At 34.9% G+C, this 18,035-nt stretch overlaps 2 protein-coding genes across 2 annotated transcripts; both read left to right on the forward strand.

The window, feature by feature from the left end:
• Positions 1–4,776: 4,776 nt before the first annotated feature.
• LOC149028589 (glyoxylase I 4-like) lies at positions 4,777–5,776 on the forward strand. Its single transcript, XM_089137988.1, has 4 exons — positions 4,777–4,860; positions 4,959–5,189; positions 5,317–5,392; positions 5,491–5,776. Exons 1-4 carry the CDS (start codon positions 4,777–4,779, stop codon positions 5,532–5,534), a joined length of 435 nt encoding a protein of 144 aa, XP_088994114.1. The 3' UTR covers positions 5,535–5,776.
• A 4,949-nt stretch (positions 5,777–10,725) lies between these two features.
• Positions 10,726–13,746, forward strand: LOC149028590 (lactoylglutathione lyase-like). Its single transcript, XM_089137999.1, has 4 exons — positions 10,726–10,873; positions 10,951–11,181; positions 12,774–12,849; positions 13,338–13,746. The coding sequence occupies exons 1-4, from the start codon at positions 10,790–10,792 to the stop codon at positions 13,379–13,381; spliced, it is 435 nt and encodes a 144-aa protein (XP_088994125.1). The 5' UTR covers positions 10,726–10,789; the 3' UTR covers positions 13,382–13,746.
• The last annotated feature ends 4,289 nt before the right edge of the window (positions 13,747–18,035 follow it).

The following is an 18,035-nucleotide window of genomic DNA, read 5'->3' on the forward strand; positions in this document are numbered from 1 at the left end:
TGTACTTGCTTAGGAAAGTGCCCTTTCATAGGATGCCTTCTTAACCATTACCTACCCTCCCATCTCCGTTGGGTTTTACTATTTGATATATTAGGCTTTGGTTGTAATAGGGGATTCTCCCTCTAAATAAATAAATTTATGTTCTACCCAAAAAAAAAAAAAAAAAAAAAAAGAAGAAAGAAAGAAAAACCAAACCCTGCCTGTACAATCATAGACCCTCATTCATATGAGTGTGAGACCCAACTACCCCTGTCCTGACATGGCAATGCCATGTATGGGTGTATGGTTGGCCGTATGGGCAAGCTAGGTGGAGAGGATCCAAATTCGTAATACAAGGTAATACAGTATGCATTATGGCTATACAAGGTACTATTTTAAGTATACAACAAGAAAAACAACAAGAATAACAAGAAGAAGAAGCCTTATCCTAACTAAATGAGGCCGATTACATGGATTCTTGCTTTTCAATCGGCTCTAATTGAGATTATATTAGATACAAGTTTTAAGCCATGCTTATTATTATTATTATTATTATTTAATCACTCCTCCTAAAGTAATCTTGGGTTTACCTCTACTCATTTAATTCCTTTGACCTATATTAAATCACTTCTCCATATAGGGGCTGCATTTAAAGGCCTTCGTTGAATGTACCATACTATCTTAATCGACTTTCTAGTAGCTTGTCATTTATTGGAGCTACTTCATAACCATTTCTAATATGATCATTTCTTATCGTTCTTAGGTTTTCCACCAATTCATCTTAGCATAATCTTTTATGCTACATTCAATTATCTTTATGATGCTTCTAATTAAATAATCCAACACTTAACACCATGCATCATAACTAGTCATATGATGGTTTGTTGAATTTTTCATTGAGATTTAAAGCAATACGTTGATCTAACAAGACCCTAAACATACTCTCCACTGTATATCACATTCTTTATTTGTGATTTAGTCAAGATACCTAAATACTTGATCTATGGAGAACATTGTTGTGGTAAAGGTCATAACGCCAAATGAATCATTACCACATGACATAGAGGGGGAAAAAAAGTGTCTCTACTTTAAATAGATTTTTGATGGAAGAGAAAAACATAGAGGATAGAATTGTAATTGTAGAATATGACCTTAATCAAAATGCATACATTTGTCTCATACACTAAAGGTGGTGAGAAGAGACATATTTTACATCCTAGACGAACTATAATTAGAAATTCCATTCTTTCTAGTACAAAAGTTTCTTAAAAAAAAATGAAAAATGACCTACAACTAAGAAATGCCCTACCTTTTGAGCGTGGCTTGAGTTATTGATTTATGCAATTGATAATAACAATTAGGTTTATGACGAAACCTAGAAATCAATCACTTATCCAATTTGAATACCTCTACAGGATAGACTGCTTTGTGGAATCTCCAAGTCAAATTTCAGCACCTCATCACCTATCCGATTATGACCATAACTACATATAATTAGATATTCCATTTTTGTTCTACTTAATTTAAAGCATTTTGATTTCAAAGTTGCTCTCTATGATTTTAATTTATTATTAATCCATACTCATTTATCAAGATAATATCATTAGCAAAAAACATAAACAAAAAAACCACATGATTGAATAATTAACTTTGATACACAAAATTGCTTATGTGAAGTAAGTGTGTCAATTGGTTCGGTTTTGAATATCTAATTTGGTTTTGGTTTGATCCTAAGCAACAATAGTATAATCGAAATTTGATCAAAGAACTAGATTGGTTCTATAATTGGATCCAAATCCTAACCAACTTGGTTCCATTTGGTTGCAGTTTCAATTCGGTACTAGAATTCTGCTGTAAATTGGTTCTAATAAATTGGTTCTAATCTGTTTCGCCCAATTTCCTTATTAAATGTTTTAATAAGACCAGTATGCCTCTTTTTAAACTTGTAGAGGTGGGTGAAGTATTCCCTTTCATCCATCTTCTCACGATGAAGATTCCCCACCCTCAAGAAATTTATGATTGAAGAAGAAAACCTATAACTCTACTTGTGATTCGCTCATTTTTGAGTCCCAATGGGCAAGTTAGAAGTTGGAAGTTGGAAGTTGCAACAACCACCCTTAAAAAAAGGAAATAATTTCAGGCCCTATTTAAATTCTTAGTCATTGTTTTTTTTGATATTCTAGTGAAGCAATGAAGAAAGATAAACAATCTACGTCAAACCAAAACTAAAGCATTTCATGAAACCAGAACGAATCTCTAGTAGACGATTTTCCAGATTTATTTGGAGGAGATGTCTGTGAGCTTCTGTTTTTTTTATTATTATGTATTGTAGGTCATTCCATTCATGACTCCTTCACAAAAATCACTTAAGTGATATTGACAACTACCAACCCATATTACCCATATAATGTCCACTGCAGCAACCAACCCTACTTTTAAAGCTTTCATTAGTTGCACTCCTCCCAACTTCCATTTCCATCATTACTTAATGCTAAAACTACTTGTCTTTCTTCTTCTCCATGAAAGAAAATTTAATTTTTGTTAGGGACGAATGTACAACCATGAAGAAGAACAAATGCAAAACATACTAACAATAGCAAGGAATTTAAAGTGGTTCAACAAGATTATTTATATTATAAAAAATAAAAAGAGAGTTTACTATTCTTGAAAACCTCACAATTCTCATACTAGATAAGAATTGATTTTGGGTACTTTTGCCCGTGAACAAAAATTGGTTGGGTGCTTTTGCCAATGAACAAAGATTGAAGAGGGTGTTCTTGCCCTAAGATAAACAAAGATTGTAAAGGGTTTGATCTTTACCAATTGTATTGAAAGAGAATCACTAGTGGAACACTCTCTTGAGGTCAAGAGAGAAGTAGACTTGTAAAGTCAAATCACTATAAATTCTTATATTGTTGTTGTTTGCTATTGTTTAATTTCATTTGAATTTTTAATTTATCTTAAAATTGCGATTAAACCGAAAAATTGGGACAATCCACTAGTTACAACAGATTCACCCCCCCTCAAGGTTGCACCAACACATATAAATTTAGAATGTAATAATGATTATATATGAGTGAACATGTTATAACTACTTGTATTTTCTTATTGAACATTTATAAAAAAATATAAATATTCTTCTCTTAGCCAGCTAGGCATTGTTGTAGAATGATGCTCTTCCCAGGGGTATTTGTGTCTTTTCTGTTTATGGGTTGTCATATGTAATTTGTTTAGAGGGCAGTAATGTCATTTCACTGTAGTGTCGAAATACCCTCTTAAGGGTTTTGTGTTCATTATGTTATGTCGATGGTTTCTTGAGACTACGATCTAGTCTCTGGGGTTTCTCTCCTTTGATGGAGTTATGCTCTAGGGTTTTTTGAGGCATTCTCTTGGTTTCAGTTCTCATGGGGATGAAGATCTGGTCTTCATCAGTGAAGCTAGGAGATGATGTCTATAGCTTGGTGTCTTCCTACGTTTGGTAAGATTGCAATAGTTTTGAATGGCATTGGTAGGTATACTTTCGGTTTCTTTGATGTGTCTTGTGTTCTTGGTTGAGAGCAGGTTTGAGAGTGTCTAGATCTTTTGTAACATTTATTATGATATTGTTTAGTGCATGATTTGATAAGTCACAGTCCCTCATCCTTGGATGTAGGACATATTGTCTGAACCAAGTAAAACACCTTGTGTGTTCTTTGTATTTTGTGAATGCTTGTGATCTGCTGCGCAAATTTAGGTATAGTTTCTTAACCAACACTCTTCTGATGATCCCCCTTAAGAGCTGTCCTTTGCCAATTGTACTTCCTGTTTGGCTGTGATCAATGCATTCTCTCTAGCTGATTTAACACTTTTCGACTCAGACTTGGAGAGTAAAGTTACATCTCAAATCGCGAGTAGTTGCACCTTCTTTATCAGGCGTAGATTGACGCTCTTCATGCTGTTTCCTTGTTCAATCGCCATATCTCATCTACAACTACTTCCTTAGCAGTTAGCATTCATTGAAAAAGATTTTCCATGAGTTTAGTACAATATTTGATGTTCTTCGAGTTGCACTCATGCCCAGAGGTAATAGGAATTTTTCTGTTATCAAGGTGACAAACTAAGTTTATTGTCCTTAACGCTGTTCTTTTCATATTTCCCTTTTATCCAAAGGATGCAAGCATCAAAACCCACATATTCCCTTTGATATATCTGGCAAAATTACCAAAACAACCATGTATCGTTTGAAAAATAATTCCAGGTATGGAGACCCTTTCATTTTTTTTTCCTTTCTTTTTTCATACTCCTGATCAATCAATTATTCAAATATTAACAGAATCGAGCACCAATTTAGCTCCATTAAAAGAATTCCACTTCACCTGTAGTGGTTTTATAGATAAAGCGTTTTGATCATCTCCATGCTAGACAGGTATTTTTCTGTAATTGTTGAAAGATTAAGAGGGATCAGATAAAATGAAGAATTTATATTTACATTGATATCCCTTCCTTTTTATTCAAGAATTGGATTGCTTGGATAGGTGAGTGAGTGGTCACTCATGACTCATCGATTGCCAGCCAGCATGATTTCGATCAGCAACATCATGAAGAGCCATGCATGCTTACGTATTCCTAGCTAGCTCCAGAATAATGCATGCATGAGACTTGTGTTGCAAAATTTTCTACCTCAGAATCTACTTTCCCAACAAAGAATCCTCCTTGGAGTCATGAATTGAAGAGTGGCACGAAATTAGAGCTACTGAGATTCGCCTATAAATTCCAAGTGAGAAAAAGCAGGAAAATTTAGAAATACGAAGCGAAGAAATGGCTGCAGCAGCAGGAACATGTCTTCACCATATTGCCAGGGAAACGTTGGATGTAAAACGCCTTGCTAATTTTTATCAGGAGGTAGTGTTTAACACTTGTCGCTTTTCTACTACAGACACTCTCTTTCTGGCTCTGAATTTGGAAGCAAGTATTCCACTCATTTCATTTTCATGGTGCAGATCTTTGGATTTGAGGTGATCAAAAGCCCTAATTTGGGAAAGCATGAGGTGATCTGGTTGAGTCTTCCTCCTGTTTTCTCTATGCACATAATAGAGAGGAACCCAGAGAATAAGCTCCCTCAAGGACCTTGGAGCTCTATGGGGGCCATCGCTGATCCCAAAAGGGTTGCAAGAGGCCACCATATCTCTTTTGCCGTCTCAAACTACGATTCCTTCGTTCAAACCCTCAAAGTATATATATATATATATATTACTCTTCTTTTCTTCCTGCATCTCTGATATAGAACACTGGAGAAATTAACTAGTATGATTGCTAGCTTGATTGAATTAATTGTTTGTATTAAAACTGGTTTTGTAGGCAAAAGGAATCGAAACCTTTGAACAAACCCAGCCAGATGGAAAAACAAAGCAAGTATTCTTTTTTGACCCAGATGGTAAATTTTCTTCTCTATCTTATGAGTACCCTTTACTAGATTTCTTCTCTCCTGTTTAAGCTAATCTGTGGGAACTTTTCGCCATTATTATATGTTAGGTAATGGCTTGGAAGTTGCGAACTGGGTGGCTCCAATAAAATGATGAGAGAGCTGAACAAGGCTTCATATATATTTGGTACCAAAATTAACCCAAGCACACGGCTGCGTAGATGGAAGTATATATGTTAATGCATGAAGACCCGCTGATTATCAACTGTATTCCTCAAGTGTTGTAAATTCCAGGGATCTGCATTTTGTGGGTGTGTCTGAGCTTGTATATCCATTGTAACCAATAAAACCCACCTTGTTGGGTAATGCATGATTATGATCATTATGAGACATTGAAAATTATTTATGAGAGCAGTTCATCAAGAAAATACGTTTTTTTTTTTAGTCAAATTAAACTTAGAAGCAATATTACATCACTAAAATAGAATCATCAATACTCTATATATAGTTAATTTTGAATCCCATTGCACATCAGAAAAACTACGTCAGGACAGTAGATTTGGGATGTATAGTAGAGAATGATCCATGCTTGATTGTGCAATTATGTGAAGACTTGAAAACTAAAAATTCTGCACTCTTATTTATTTCTAAAAATACCGAGATGGGCATTGCCTAATTATATGTTCCCCACCTGGTGTGGATTCCTCTTGAAGGGTATATACCTAATTGCAGCACATCAAAAATAGCTTAGAATATAAGTTGTACATTTAAGGGAACAAGAAGAAGGACAACTTTTGTTGCTCAGATTGCAACGGATTTTTTAGTTTTGGGAGACAAAAATGTCATTGAATATAAAAGCTGGAATATACTGATCGCTGATCAAATTTAACAATTGAAAAGTTTTAGGAGGTAATGATTTTTCATGGGCTTTAATGCAAGTACGTTCTAGTGAAATGTTGTGCATTATTTTTCAACACGAATTGATGCTAATTGGAGGTAATATCCAGAAAATTAACTGCTATTAATTAAAATCTAAAAGTGTCATTCCTCATGCTTTTTCTTGTGTGAGTATTGGAGGTGAAGGGTGAACATAATTTACATTTCAAGTAGATATCTGCAAAGGATGAGAATCATGAGATTGTTATTTTTTAAAGGTATGAGGAAGGGGATTGATATCCAGTCTATTTTCTGACTGTGGATATGTGACATGTGTCTTAATATCATATTAAAAGGTTGAGATCCATTTACAAATCACATCAATTTTTTTAGAAAAAAATTTAATCATAACCCTTTGATGTGATTTATAAATGGACCTCAATCCTTTGATGTGATATTAAAATGCATGTCACACATTCAGAAAGAAATTGACGGTCCATTTCCTTGTCAAAAATAGACTGGATAAAATTCCGTGAGGAGGGAAGGATTTAGTTTTGTGGGTTTCAGCATGAATTAATGAGAGTTCTTAAGAAAAAACAGAAAAGTTATAAAAATTAATATCACATAATAAAAATGTATTAGAAGTCTCTAACGATAGAGTCAGGGTCGTTTTAGTATAAATTTGAAAAATTAATTGGTAACTATCAAGTATCAATAGAGTTGATTGTAAAATGAAAAATAAATTTAATAGCTATCAATGGGGTTTTAACTATTCCATCTAAAAGAAAGATCAAAACGAAGACAGTGGCTTGTTAGAAGCATTGGGTAAAACCAAGAGAAGTTAACAAAAGAAGGAGATGTTTTGCTCTTAATGGTGCATGGAGGATTACTAGTGCTTCAGCATTTTGTCCAATAAAAGTTAGTAGTTTCGATTAAGCCATCATTTCACTCGTTCTAATTTGGTGGCTTAATTTTTTTTTGTCAAAATCTTGAAACTTTAATTAAAAGAGGCCAGATCAAAAGATCTAGAAGAGGTACAAGAAGGATTTACAATGAACATGGTGGTGAAATATCCCACCAAGCACGAAACAAACGAAAGAAATGAGCCCTATGGACAAGATAGTCTGCTTGTAAACTGAAAAACTTGTTGAAAACTAGAAACTAAGTTTTGAATCTCTAATACAAGTCCTCTACATAATCAATCTAAAGAAGTCTCAAGCCTTGAAGAGCCAAAACCTCAGATTGACGATCCAATTTCAACAGCAATTTGGAAATGTCAATCGAGCTAGCTAAGAGCAGACCATCTCTAATTGCTTCTAATTCTGCTAGAGAAGCCAAAGAGGTAAAATTGCTTTTACATTGGACAGCAATGAAAACTCCTGCCGGATCCCAAATCAAGCAACCTCTCCTGCCTAAGTGTGATTTTGTCTTCCAAGAATAGTGTTTGTTTGTATGTGAAGCAATAATCTGAATATCTTTAGAGTCAGCCGTTGGATTAAAATAAATAAAAATTTTGATTTATAAAGAGTTCTTATATATTTCTTTGTTTACATCATATGAATTTGTCACCTAGCATTATCCACGATAAATCATTTTGTTCTACTTATAAGTAAACATGGATGGATAATCCATTAAAGATTAGTGGTACATCATACATTTTGTTAGATTCAAGATATGGCATGATAGAGCTCTTATTGTTGTTTTATTTGCTTTCTAATTTCAAATATTTTTTAGTAATTTTAGGTCATCCATGAGCTGATATTTTTGTTTTACTTTCAAGTTTGGATGAATCTTGCTATAATTAAAGTGGTGGCACGAATTGTAATCTTGGCGACATTAATTCTAACTTTCTTAATTTTGATTGTCCATAGTCTATCTCTACTCTATAAAATTTTTGGGTAATTTTCATCTGGACCCCTGAGGTTTGGTACATGTCATTTTTAGTCTAAAAATTTTACACTTTGCATCTGCCTCCCCTGAGGTATTCAATAAGATCAATTAAATACAATTTGTGATTTTTGTGACCAAAATACATTCACATCAATTCTACCGTAGGATTTGCATATTTTCCGCTTCATATTTTCTTCATAGTTTTAGAAACTCATGGCTAAAGGTACCACTCCAAATCCAGTACTTCTCAGGCGGCTTCATCGTCACAAATCACTAAGATTGAAGAAAAATTATTGATTCAGAAATCTGTTGGTTGAGCCCCTTTTTATCAATTGCTAACTTGTTGCTTTGTCCAATAACTGTGGCTTATGTCTCTGCAAATGATAATCGAAATATTGAGTCCAATAGAGGTAAACAACTGGTTACTGAGTTAACTATGACAAAAGTGATGACGATGTTGTTATTCTAATGAAGAAGATTTTGAAGACGAATCAATAGAAGAAGGGATGATTGATGATTCTCTGTAGGAGGTTGAAATTGAAACCCATGATGATTAGTGATTTGGTAAATTATAAATTGCAGATGTTGCAGACGTCAGATTAACTATTGGCTCTTCGGCACGATCCTATCGATGTACTCTTTGCCGCCGAGCCCTTGCCTGATGCACCGGCTAGGTTTCGTCGAGGACATCGATTCCCTGTTTGAAATTGTTCCACCCTTTTCCCAGGCTGCTTCAAACTCCCCTAATCCGCCCATTGTCCATCTAGTAGTTGCTGACCTTCCATCTTAAAGTCTCTCTGCAATTAACTTGGATCACTCACGTCCTCCCTCTGTACCTTTTGAGAAAGTCATAAAAATCACAGATTGTCTTTAATTAATCTTATTGAATACTTCGGGGAAGGCAGATGCAAAGTGTCTATTTTTTTGGACTCATAATGACATGGATCAAACCCTGAAAATTACCCTTTTTTTTCCACAAACTTTGTCTCAGTACGATTTCAATTCTTAAAATAATGGTTTTTCTTTTCAAATGAAGGAAATGGGGACTGCAAGCGCCTTCTGTGTCCATTTTTCAATTCTTCAAGCAAGAGTAACTTTGCTGTCTTCATTTATATGATAGTGAATCATCCTATTACACCTCATCGATGTGGTCCTTATGATGTTTCTTATTAAATCACCCTTCCAAATTTTTATTATAAGAGTTGGATTGCTTTGATTTGTAATCCACTAGTGACTAATTAACTTTATTTTCACCTCTTTGATATTTCTGGCATAATGCATGGTATGTTCATTGATATAAAATTAAATCAAAATAAAATTGGGCCTTTCTAATTATAGAATTCTAAAGATTCAGAAAAAAAAAATGTAAACTACATTCTCTCTAAGAGGGTAAATGTATTATTTTTTGTTTTTTAAATAAATAGAGTACACGTATTACACTTTTCTCGATTGAACTCCATTATTGTGAAAGTTTCCATTAGACCACAGATTCTATGATGCAAAAGATTACATGCATGATAGGTGTCAAAATTGTAACAAAAAATGAAAATGAAACATGTGTCATGAGTTTTAATTGTCCAACCTTAGAGAGGAAGGTGTGCAAACACTACCTAAAGGGTCAAGTGTCTCTTTTTGTTTTGAAAATTTTCAGAGACATTTCAAAATATATATACGACCAATAGCATAAACATCCTAGAATTATATGAAATTGACATACATTTGAAAATATTACTTGTGATTGCGTGGTAGTACATTTCGTTAGTAATTTTTGTCATGTCATAATTAAATTATTTTTTATTCCTAAACTACCCTTATGATATTGTGAATTTAGCATTATAACCTAAGAAATAAAAAAATGAGAAAGAAAAAAGGCACCTTATATTTACCCTCCTCCTAAACATTGTCTTTTTTTTTCCTTCTTCACAATAACCTCAACACCCTTTGCCCCTATTTTATATTTATTTTCTATTAGGTTAAAAATGATGAATTTACAATAAAACAAGAGTAGCTTAAGAATTACAAAATTACTTAACTATGACTTAGCAGAAAATACAAATGAAATGTACTACCATGCAATTTCAAGTAATACTTTGGGATCTCCATGCTAATTTGACATAATTCTTTGGTGTTATGCTTCTAAGCTTAAAATTTTGAGCAAATTGTACTTACACCCCAAAATGGAGGCCTTAAAGTACTATAGAGACTTCAAAATTGGATTTTCATTATATATATTTGTCCAGAACTTTTCAGACACTGTTTATTATAAGAATATTTTTAAAAATAAACAGTGATTTAATTATTTCTAGTAATAAATTTAACAAATATATCAATAAAAATTTAATTTTGGAGTCTGTGTTTTTTATACATAAAATGGGATGTAAGTGCTTTAGGGCTTCTATTTTAGGATATCCATGCAATTTGCTCTAACCAAATTTATTATATTTTTTTTCAAATTTATTTTTTAATTAATTAATTTAAAATCTCATGACCCATGAAAAGATTACCACTCTGATGATCCATACTGTTAACCCCAAAAAAGGAAAATGATCCATGCTCGGATAAAGCCAGTTTTTAGATTCCCTATAAATTCCAGAGCTTCGCCAAACCCAGAGTCGAGATTAGAGAGAAACGAAAGGAGTAAAAATGGCAGCAGCGCAAGGAGTATGTCTTCATCATATAGCTAGGGAAACAGCAGACCTTAAACGCCTCGCTAAATTCTATCAAGAGGTCTACTTATTTATGCCTTAATTCCCCTTTTGAAATTTTCCCATGAGATTCCTCAATTTACTATCTTCTTGGTGCAGATCCTGGGATTCGAGGTGATCGGAAGCCCTAAGTTTAATGAGTTTGAGGTGGTTTGGCTGACGCTTCCCCCTGCTTTCTCTTTGCACCTTATTGAGAGGAACCCGGACTCCAGGCTCCCAGAAGGACCTTTCAGCACCCCGGAGCCAATCGCTGACCCAAAAAATCTCCCAAGAGGGCATCATATCTGTTTTGCTGTTTCCAACTTTGATTCCTTCGTTCAAACCCTCAAGGTAATTCTTCTTTTCTTTATCCTTTCGCTTCTCTTTATTCATGGCTTCATGCAGAAAATAAAAATTTCCTCCCTTTTTATTGTTTGTGAATGGTTCTGATTCTGTTCGGTATTCTGTGGGTAGTTCATAGATTGATTACTGTAAAAATGAAACTTGGTCAGGTCGACCTATTGGGAAGGCTTCTCAGTTTATGTTGGTTATCCCATTTTCTTCTCTGTGGACTGTGTTCCTTCTTGAGTTGCAGAGTCTTAGAGATCACAATATTAAAACTTTCTCGGATAAATTAGATTTCTGATATTAGAGATGGTAAGCCTATTACGAGGAGGCTTGGACTCTGAAGATAATAAAACAATTAGGGGACCTGTCATCTCTTTGCAAGCTCTGGACATGGGGAGTTGAAATGAGAAGCTTGAATGAATTTTGGGTATGTCATAAGCTGTATTCGGTTACAAAGAAAATGAAAGGAAGGGAAATGAATACTCAAATAGAAAGTTTTAAAATAATAACTTCACATGAGGTGTTACTAACTAGAAACACATCAATTTTTTTTAAGTGCATTCTTATTATTTGAAAATCTAAAATAGGAAAAATGTGTTTACCACATATGGTGAGAGTTAAATATAGGTTTCACAATGATGATTGGAATTCTTTGCTATTTCTTTTCAAGGATGATTTCCGTTGGAACTATTGCAATAAGCTCTGAGCCTTACTGCATGTGGTTCTCTGAAGCTCAAATTTGATGCATGCATACCTGCTAATTGTTTATGAAAGCATGGTTGAATTTTCTATCTATCATCTGGATCAAATGGTTTTACAGAGCTATGATTGCATTGATAGTGCTTATGTATCAAAGTGTCAATTGCTGATGTAACAATGGACACTTTATTTTGATGAACTACCCAAGTAGATTGATGGACTAAAGGTCTTCGTACTTCACTTGGTAATAAGTATTGCATTGGATTGGATGAAATATTTTACAAATGTTTTCAGAACACAGATTGTGGAAGTAAATGTATCATATAACAACACAAAGTACCGTTAGTCCCTTCTCAAGCTCTCTATATGCAGCAGATATATGGGAATGTGTTCCTCTGCATTTTGTAGTGTTTATTGTTCATCTAGCATTTATTTTTTTTCTTTTTCAAAATTGGTGACTTGAGAATACTCAGTCTACATGTTCTGAAGTTGATTTTTTGGAGGAAGTTTCTAAGCATGTGAAAGGCCTTTCTTGCTGTTATTGGTCCTTATTGAAAATGAAGTGAAAGTGAAGTAAAATAAGATAACTGTTATTCATCCAAAAAAGAATAAGATAGCTGTTTGCCTTTGGTTTTTGGGGTAAATAACCTTTTGCCTTGGTTTTAATCAAAGACCAAATACAAAAGTTCATTTCACTTTAATAATGAAATTTTTTTTCACTTCATGTCCCTTTGCTTTAATTGTAGCAAACAGGGGTCAAGTAATTTGATGTTTTTCTTGCTTTCTTTTACATGTGGAATAAAATTCTGATCTGTATGCACCTCCCTTTGTCTCTTCTAATTTTCTGGGTAGAAGCATGTTAACTAGTGGATATATCCGGTTGCTTGGTATTGCAGGAAAAAGGTGTTGAAGTCTTTCAGAAGACCCAGCCTGATGGGAAAACAAAGCAAGTTTTCTTTTTTGACCCGGATGGTAAGTTTTCTTAATTTTGGATCTTTTTATTACATCTCCCCTATTTTATTGTTATGTTTTATCATGTTTAAACTTAAAAGTTATTAGGGAAAGGGTTGTCAATAGTGTCTATTGATACAAACTGCTGATAGAAATCAGTGGAAGTTTTGAGACACTTAACCACTTTGACCAGTGAAAGCAGATCACTGGTATAGCACCTGATGTTGCTCAACCTTCACCACTTTGGCCTATGAAACATGTACATCATCCTCTCCAATCTTACAAGTTATGTGAGGCAGTGTATCCAAAGGTATGACAAATGGGATACGTTCCTTGGGGGGTTTTAACCACCGGACGCTAACCTGATAATGGTCATAGTTTACCTTAACTGTTAGGTGCAGGGGCAGTGCACCAGGTTGAACTTAAAGCTGCCTCTGGTTGACGCAACTGCAGCATTTTCGCCCTGTTTGAGTTAAATTTTTTAAATCTTTGATGGTTTTGTTTTCCAGGTAATGGCCTGGAAGTTGGGAGCTGGGAGGCCCCAAAGATATGAGAGCTGAAGCTGTATATTTGGTACCTACCAAACCAAAGCACACATTTGCGTAGATGAAACTATTAACTGTCCAAGTAAACAAACTGGTTGTTATCAGCTTTCCTATGTAACTTATGCATAGTTGTAGTGACATACATCTGTTTTTTTTTTTTACTTGCATTTGTGTCTTGTTATCAACTGTAACCAATCAAGGCCCAACGCCATGCAATGTTTGAAGAAACGGATTTGCCACACGAAATCCAGAAAGCAGGCAAACTGAAGGTGGGTTTTCAAATTCACAGCAAAACTCGAAATCAATTTGAAGAGTGTGCAATTGAAATGAGGTTTGTACACTTGACCAGTGTTATGCATACTCCGAATAGATTTCCGGAGGGTTTTTTTTCTTCTTTTTTTCGGGGTTGTTGTCAAAAGCTGGAAAGTTTCATTAAATGAAGAGGTGTCAGAGTAAGAGAGCAAAGGAGCAAAGTAGAGTTAGTTACAAACAAAGGAAGATATCCCATGACACCCTAAACAACTGAAGAAGACGTGCCCCACGGGCTAAGAAGTCTGCTATGCTATTAAGATGCCTTGGAACAAACTGAAAATAAACATAAGTAAATCTGTTAGCAAAGCTATTAAGATGTTTCGAAACAAATTGAAAATAAACATAAGTAATTTTGGTAGCAAGGAGTTTAATCTCACATAAAAGACTCATTACACAACCAATCTAAGGAAATAGAAGAATCTTGTAAAGCAAAAATTGCACATTGGCAATCTAAAATTTATGTGGATTGCAGAAACTCCTAGAGAAGATGCTAGAAGAAGGCCATCACGGATGGCTTCCAATTCCATCATCAAAGCCGAATGGGCTGAGCTAAATTTGTACTGCACAACCAAGAAAACACATGTTGAATCCCAAAGTCAACAACTCTTCTTCCTGAAAACAGAAGTTTTCTCCCAAGAACCATCAACGTATAATTGGAAGAAGTTTGTGCCATCCTCCATTTCCAAATTTGTTGTAGCATGGCTCGGTTCCAGAGGGTCAGGACAAACATGGAGTTCAATCTTTGCAAACAAAGAATGGTAAGACCGCATGATATGAATGACCAAAGGCTTTGTATGCTTGAATAAAACAACATTTCTAGACTTTTAAATACAACAAACCCATTGCACTCCAAATTTGATCCACTATGTTTACCAAAAATAAATAAATAAATAAAATTTGATCCACTATATACTTGTCATCCACATCCTCAAAAAAATGGGTAATAAAATCCATGCAATCAAATAGTGAGTCACCTAAAAAGTTAGATGTGTCAATTTGAAGGGGGGGGGGGGGGACCAAATGCCAACACTCCTTAGCATAATCACAAAAAAATAAAGCATGACCTCAACGAGGCCGCTGATCTCCTAGCCCGGAGGGCTAAGTCATGCCCATCCGTGAGCGCGTCCCGACCCTTTAGGCCCGGATTTCCTCTCCTTGGGTGCGGTTCTCTTCTCCCCCGTTGAACCTCGGCGCCGTTTCGCGATACTTTTCCCATATCGGTGAGTCACCATAAATTTATCCTTTGCAATACCAACACCCGGCGAAAAAAAAAATAAAGCATGACCTACATTTTCATTACCAACACCACAAATTAAACAAAGAAGAGTTTGAGAGCTACCTTTAGGCAATAAATAACTATCAATAGCCAATGCTTCATGAGAGGAGGGGTACAAAAAATGTTTAATTTTGGGGAGGGTTTTCATATTCCAAATCTTATTCCAACATGAAGATACAATTGAGGAAGATGCAACATTACCATGACATTTTGCCATTGCCATGCATTGGTAGTAGGATGACTTGACATTGAACCTACCATGTTTAGTTTTATACCAAATTCAAGAATCAATTGTAAAGGGGGATAAGATTGGAGTAGATGTTGTAAAGTTAATTCAAAGTGCTATTCAATAAAGGTAAATTTCATTGAAGTTCTTGCCATACTATAAGCTCATGAACTAATCTAGGGCCCTCACACCAAGGGCCGAGGGGGGGTTTTAGCACTTCCAAAGGTTTGTCTCTGGTGTATTTAGCTATTATGACTCTAGCCTATAATGAATCATGAGATATGAAGAATCTCCAACTTTGTTTGGCAAGAAGAGTTTTATTGAAACAACTCACATCATGGAAATCTAGGACTCCATCTTGCTTGCTTCTACATAAAGTATCTCATTTAACCCATTTAATATCCCTTACCCTAATCATTTTCCCACCAAAATTGTCTAATAATTTGAATAATATTTTTACATAATTCATTAGGAACCATAAAACAAGACATAACATAGATCGGAAGGGCCAAAGCTACTACCTTTGTTAAAGCAACTTAGAGGGGGGGTGAATAGGTTGCAACTAGTGATTTGCTTAATTTTTTAATTTAATTGTAAATATAAGATAAATTGTAGATTTAAATGAAATTAAGATAGTGCAATCAACCACACGATAAGAATTTTATAGTGGTTCGACTATGCAAGTTTACATTCACTTCTCTCTTAGCATCAAGAGAGTATTCCACTAGTGATTCTTTTTCAATACGGTGAGTAGAGATCAAAACCTTACAATCAATGTTCATTAAAGCAAGAGCACCATTTACAATATTTGTTCTAAATAGAGCAAGAAGCACCATTTATAATATTTGTTCCAAATGGGGCAAGAGCATCTATCAATTCTAATCAACCTAGACTAGAATTGAACAATAACACAATATAAGAGGTGGAGGATATTACCTAACAAGGGGTGTAACACTTTACCCTTTGTGTGAGTGTGATGCAATGATAATGAGTGCTCAAATAAAGAATGAATGCACTACTAATGAAGTACCAATAGCCTTCAATCACTTCAATGATATACTCCAATGAACTTGCTTGAAAACTTTAGAATGTTTTTCAAAGTTGAGTGATGTTGAAAGGTAAGTAACATCAATGCTTCTTCACAAATTGGGAGCTTGAGAATTGTAAGGTAGTAATGACTCAATAGGAAATGCTAGAAGCTCTCAAATGGGGGTGGTTGGGCTTATTAAAATGGCATTCAATTGCTAGGTCCAACCTCCCGATGAATAGAATTTTCTCTCCAGTTTTCAGATGGAAGTCTGCTTGAGTCAGACGTAGCTATGTCTAGGAAGTAGCCATTAAGACAAACTTTAAACCAGACGGATGTCCGTTGGTCGGTTAGATGGTCGTCCGTCTAGCACTCTATGACCTATAGTACAAAAGTTCATAGTAATATGCATTCAGTGACTTGATTGAGTTTTTAGGGATTTCTAACCAACCCTAAGCCCCATACACTCTCCTTATATGTCCTAGGTCAGTCTAATGACATGATATGTATATAATTGAGTGCAATTACATATGAATACATGTGGAGGTGTCTTAAGTCCTGAATTTTTCTAAGTCTTCAACTTGACTTGATTTTTGCATCTTCTTGTATTTTGATCTTGGTACTCATCTTGAGTAGGTTTCTTGTCCAAATTGACTTGACCTTGACTTGGGCTTGAACATCCAGTGAGTTGGGTCAAATGAGTTGGATTTGCACAACTTGCTTTTATATTGACTTGGACAATCACAACTTAATATAGACATTAGTAATTCGTGTTTGTTATCATCAAAACTAATGGAGGCTGATGTGGCAATGCTCACATTGCATTTTCCAACAACCTTGATGAGGACTTCTTTCTCTGCAAGGGATAGAAGTTTCCCCTTCCCTTCAGCCAATTTAGATGCCAGCCTATCCAAGATGGAGAAAAAAGTTTGGGTCTTAGATTCACCTATTAAAGATGGTAGTCCAAGATAAGTACCATGAGACTATACCTCCTTAAAATCTAGAATGTAAGCAATATCATTCTGTTATTATCTGGAGTCTTTGAGTTGAATAAGACTAATGATTTATCTGGATTAATATGTAACCCTGACATATGTTCATTTTCCTGCAAAATGGTGTGAATTTGGGAAGTATAGATAATCGACGGAGTAAATAACATACAATCATTTGTGAAAAATAGGTGATTGATTTCACGGGCATGATAAGCAATTTTTATTCTTGAAAATCTAGGAATTCCATGGTTTGAGATCAGTCTTTGAAAGAAAGACTCTTGACAAAGAATGAAGATGTTAGGGACTTAGAAAGTAACCCTATCTGATACCTCTCTAGGGAATAATCTTCCTGAATAATGTCACATTGGTCTTGATTTGGTACCCAGGTTTTATTTCGAAAATGTATACCAAATACAATCTAAGTCATAACTACAATCCCGAAGGTATGGAAATGGTCTTTCGATTTTGCACACAGAATCGTGTTCTCCCAAATGAATTGGGTGACGTTTCTCCTTCAACAATACCTTTTAATATGGACATGTGTTAAACAGAGCTTTTCTACCAACAAAGATGATATGAATCATAAATCTGAACTGTAGGGAACTAAAAAACCATTTTTTGTTTTTTGGGAGGGGGGTAAATAAAAACACATATGGTTGATAACCGACCAAAAGATGTCAATTTGATCACTCATAAAGCTGATGGAAATAGATTAACTTTCACTCATATTGAGATATTCATATATGCCCCCCACCCACCCAGAAAAGAAGAGTGGAAAGAACTTCTGTGAATTATCTTAAAACTTCTGGGATTTTTATTTGCGGCAGCA

This window comes from Hakea prostrata, chromosome 1 (genome assembly GCF_041222555.1).
Source record: "Hakea prostrata isolate BN-2017 chromosome 1, UWA_Hpros_2, whole genome shotgun sequence".
Lineage (NCBI taxonomy): Eukaryota > Viridiplantae > Streptophyta > Magnoliopsida > Proteales > Proteaceae > Hakea > Hakea prostrata.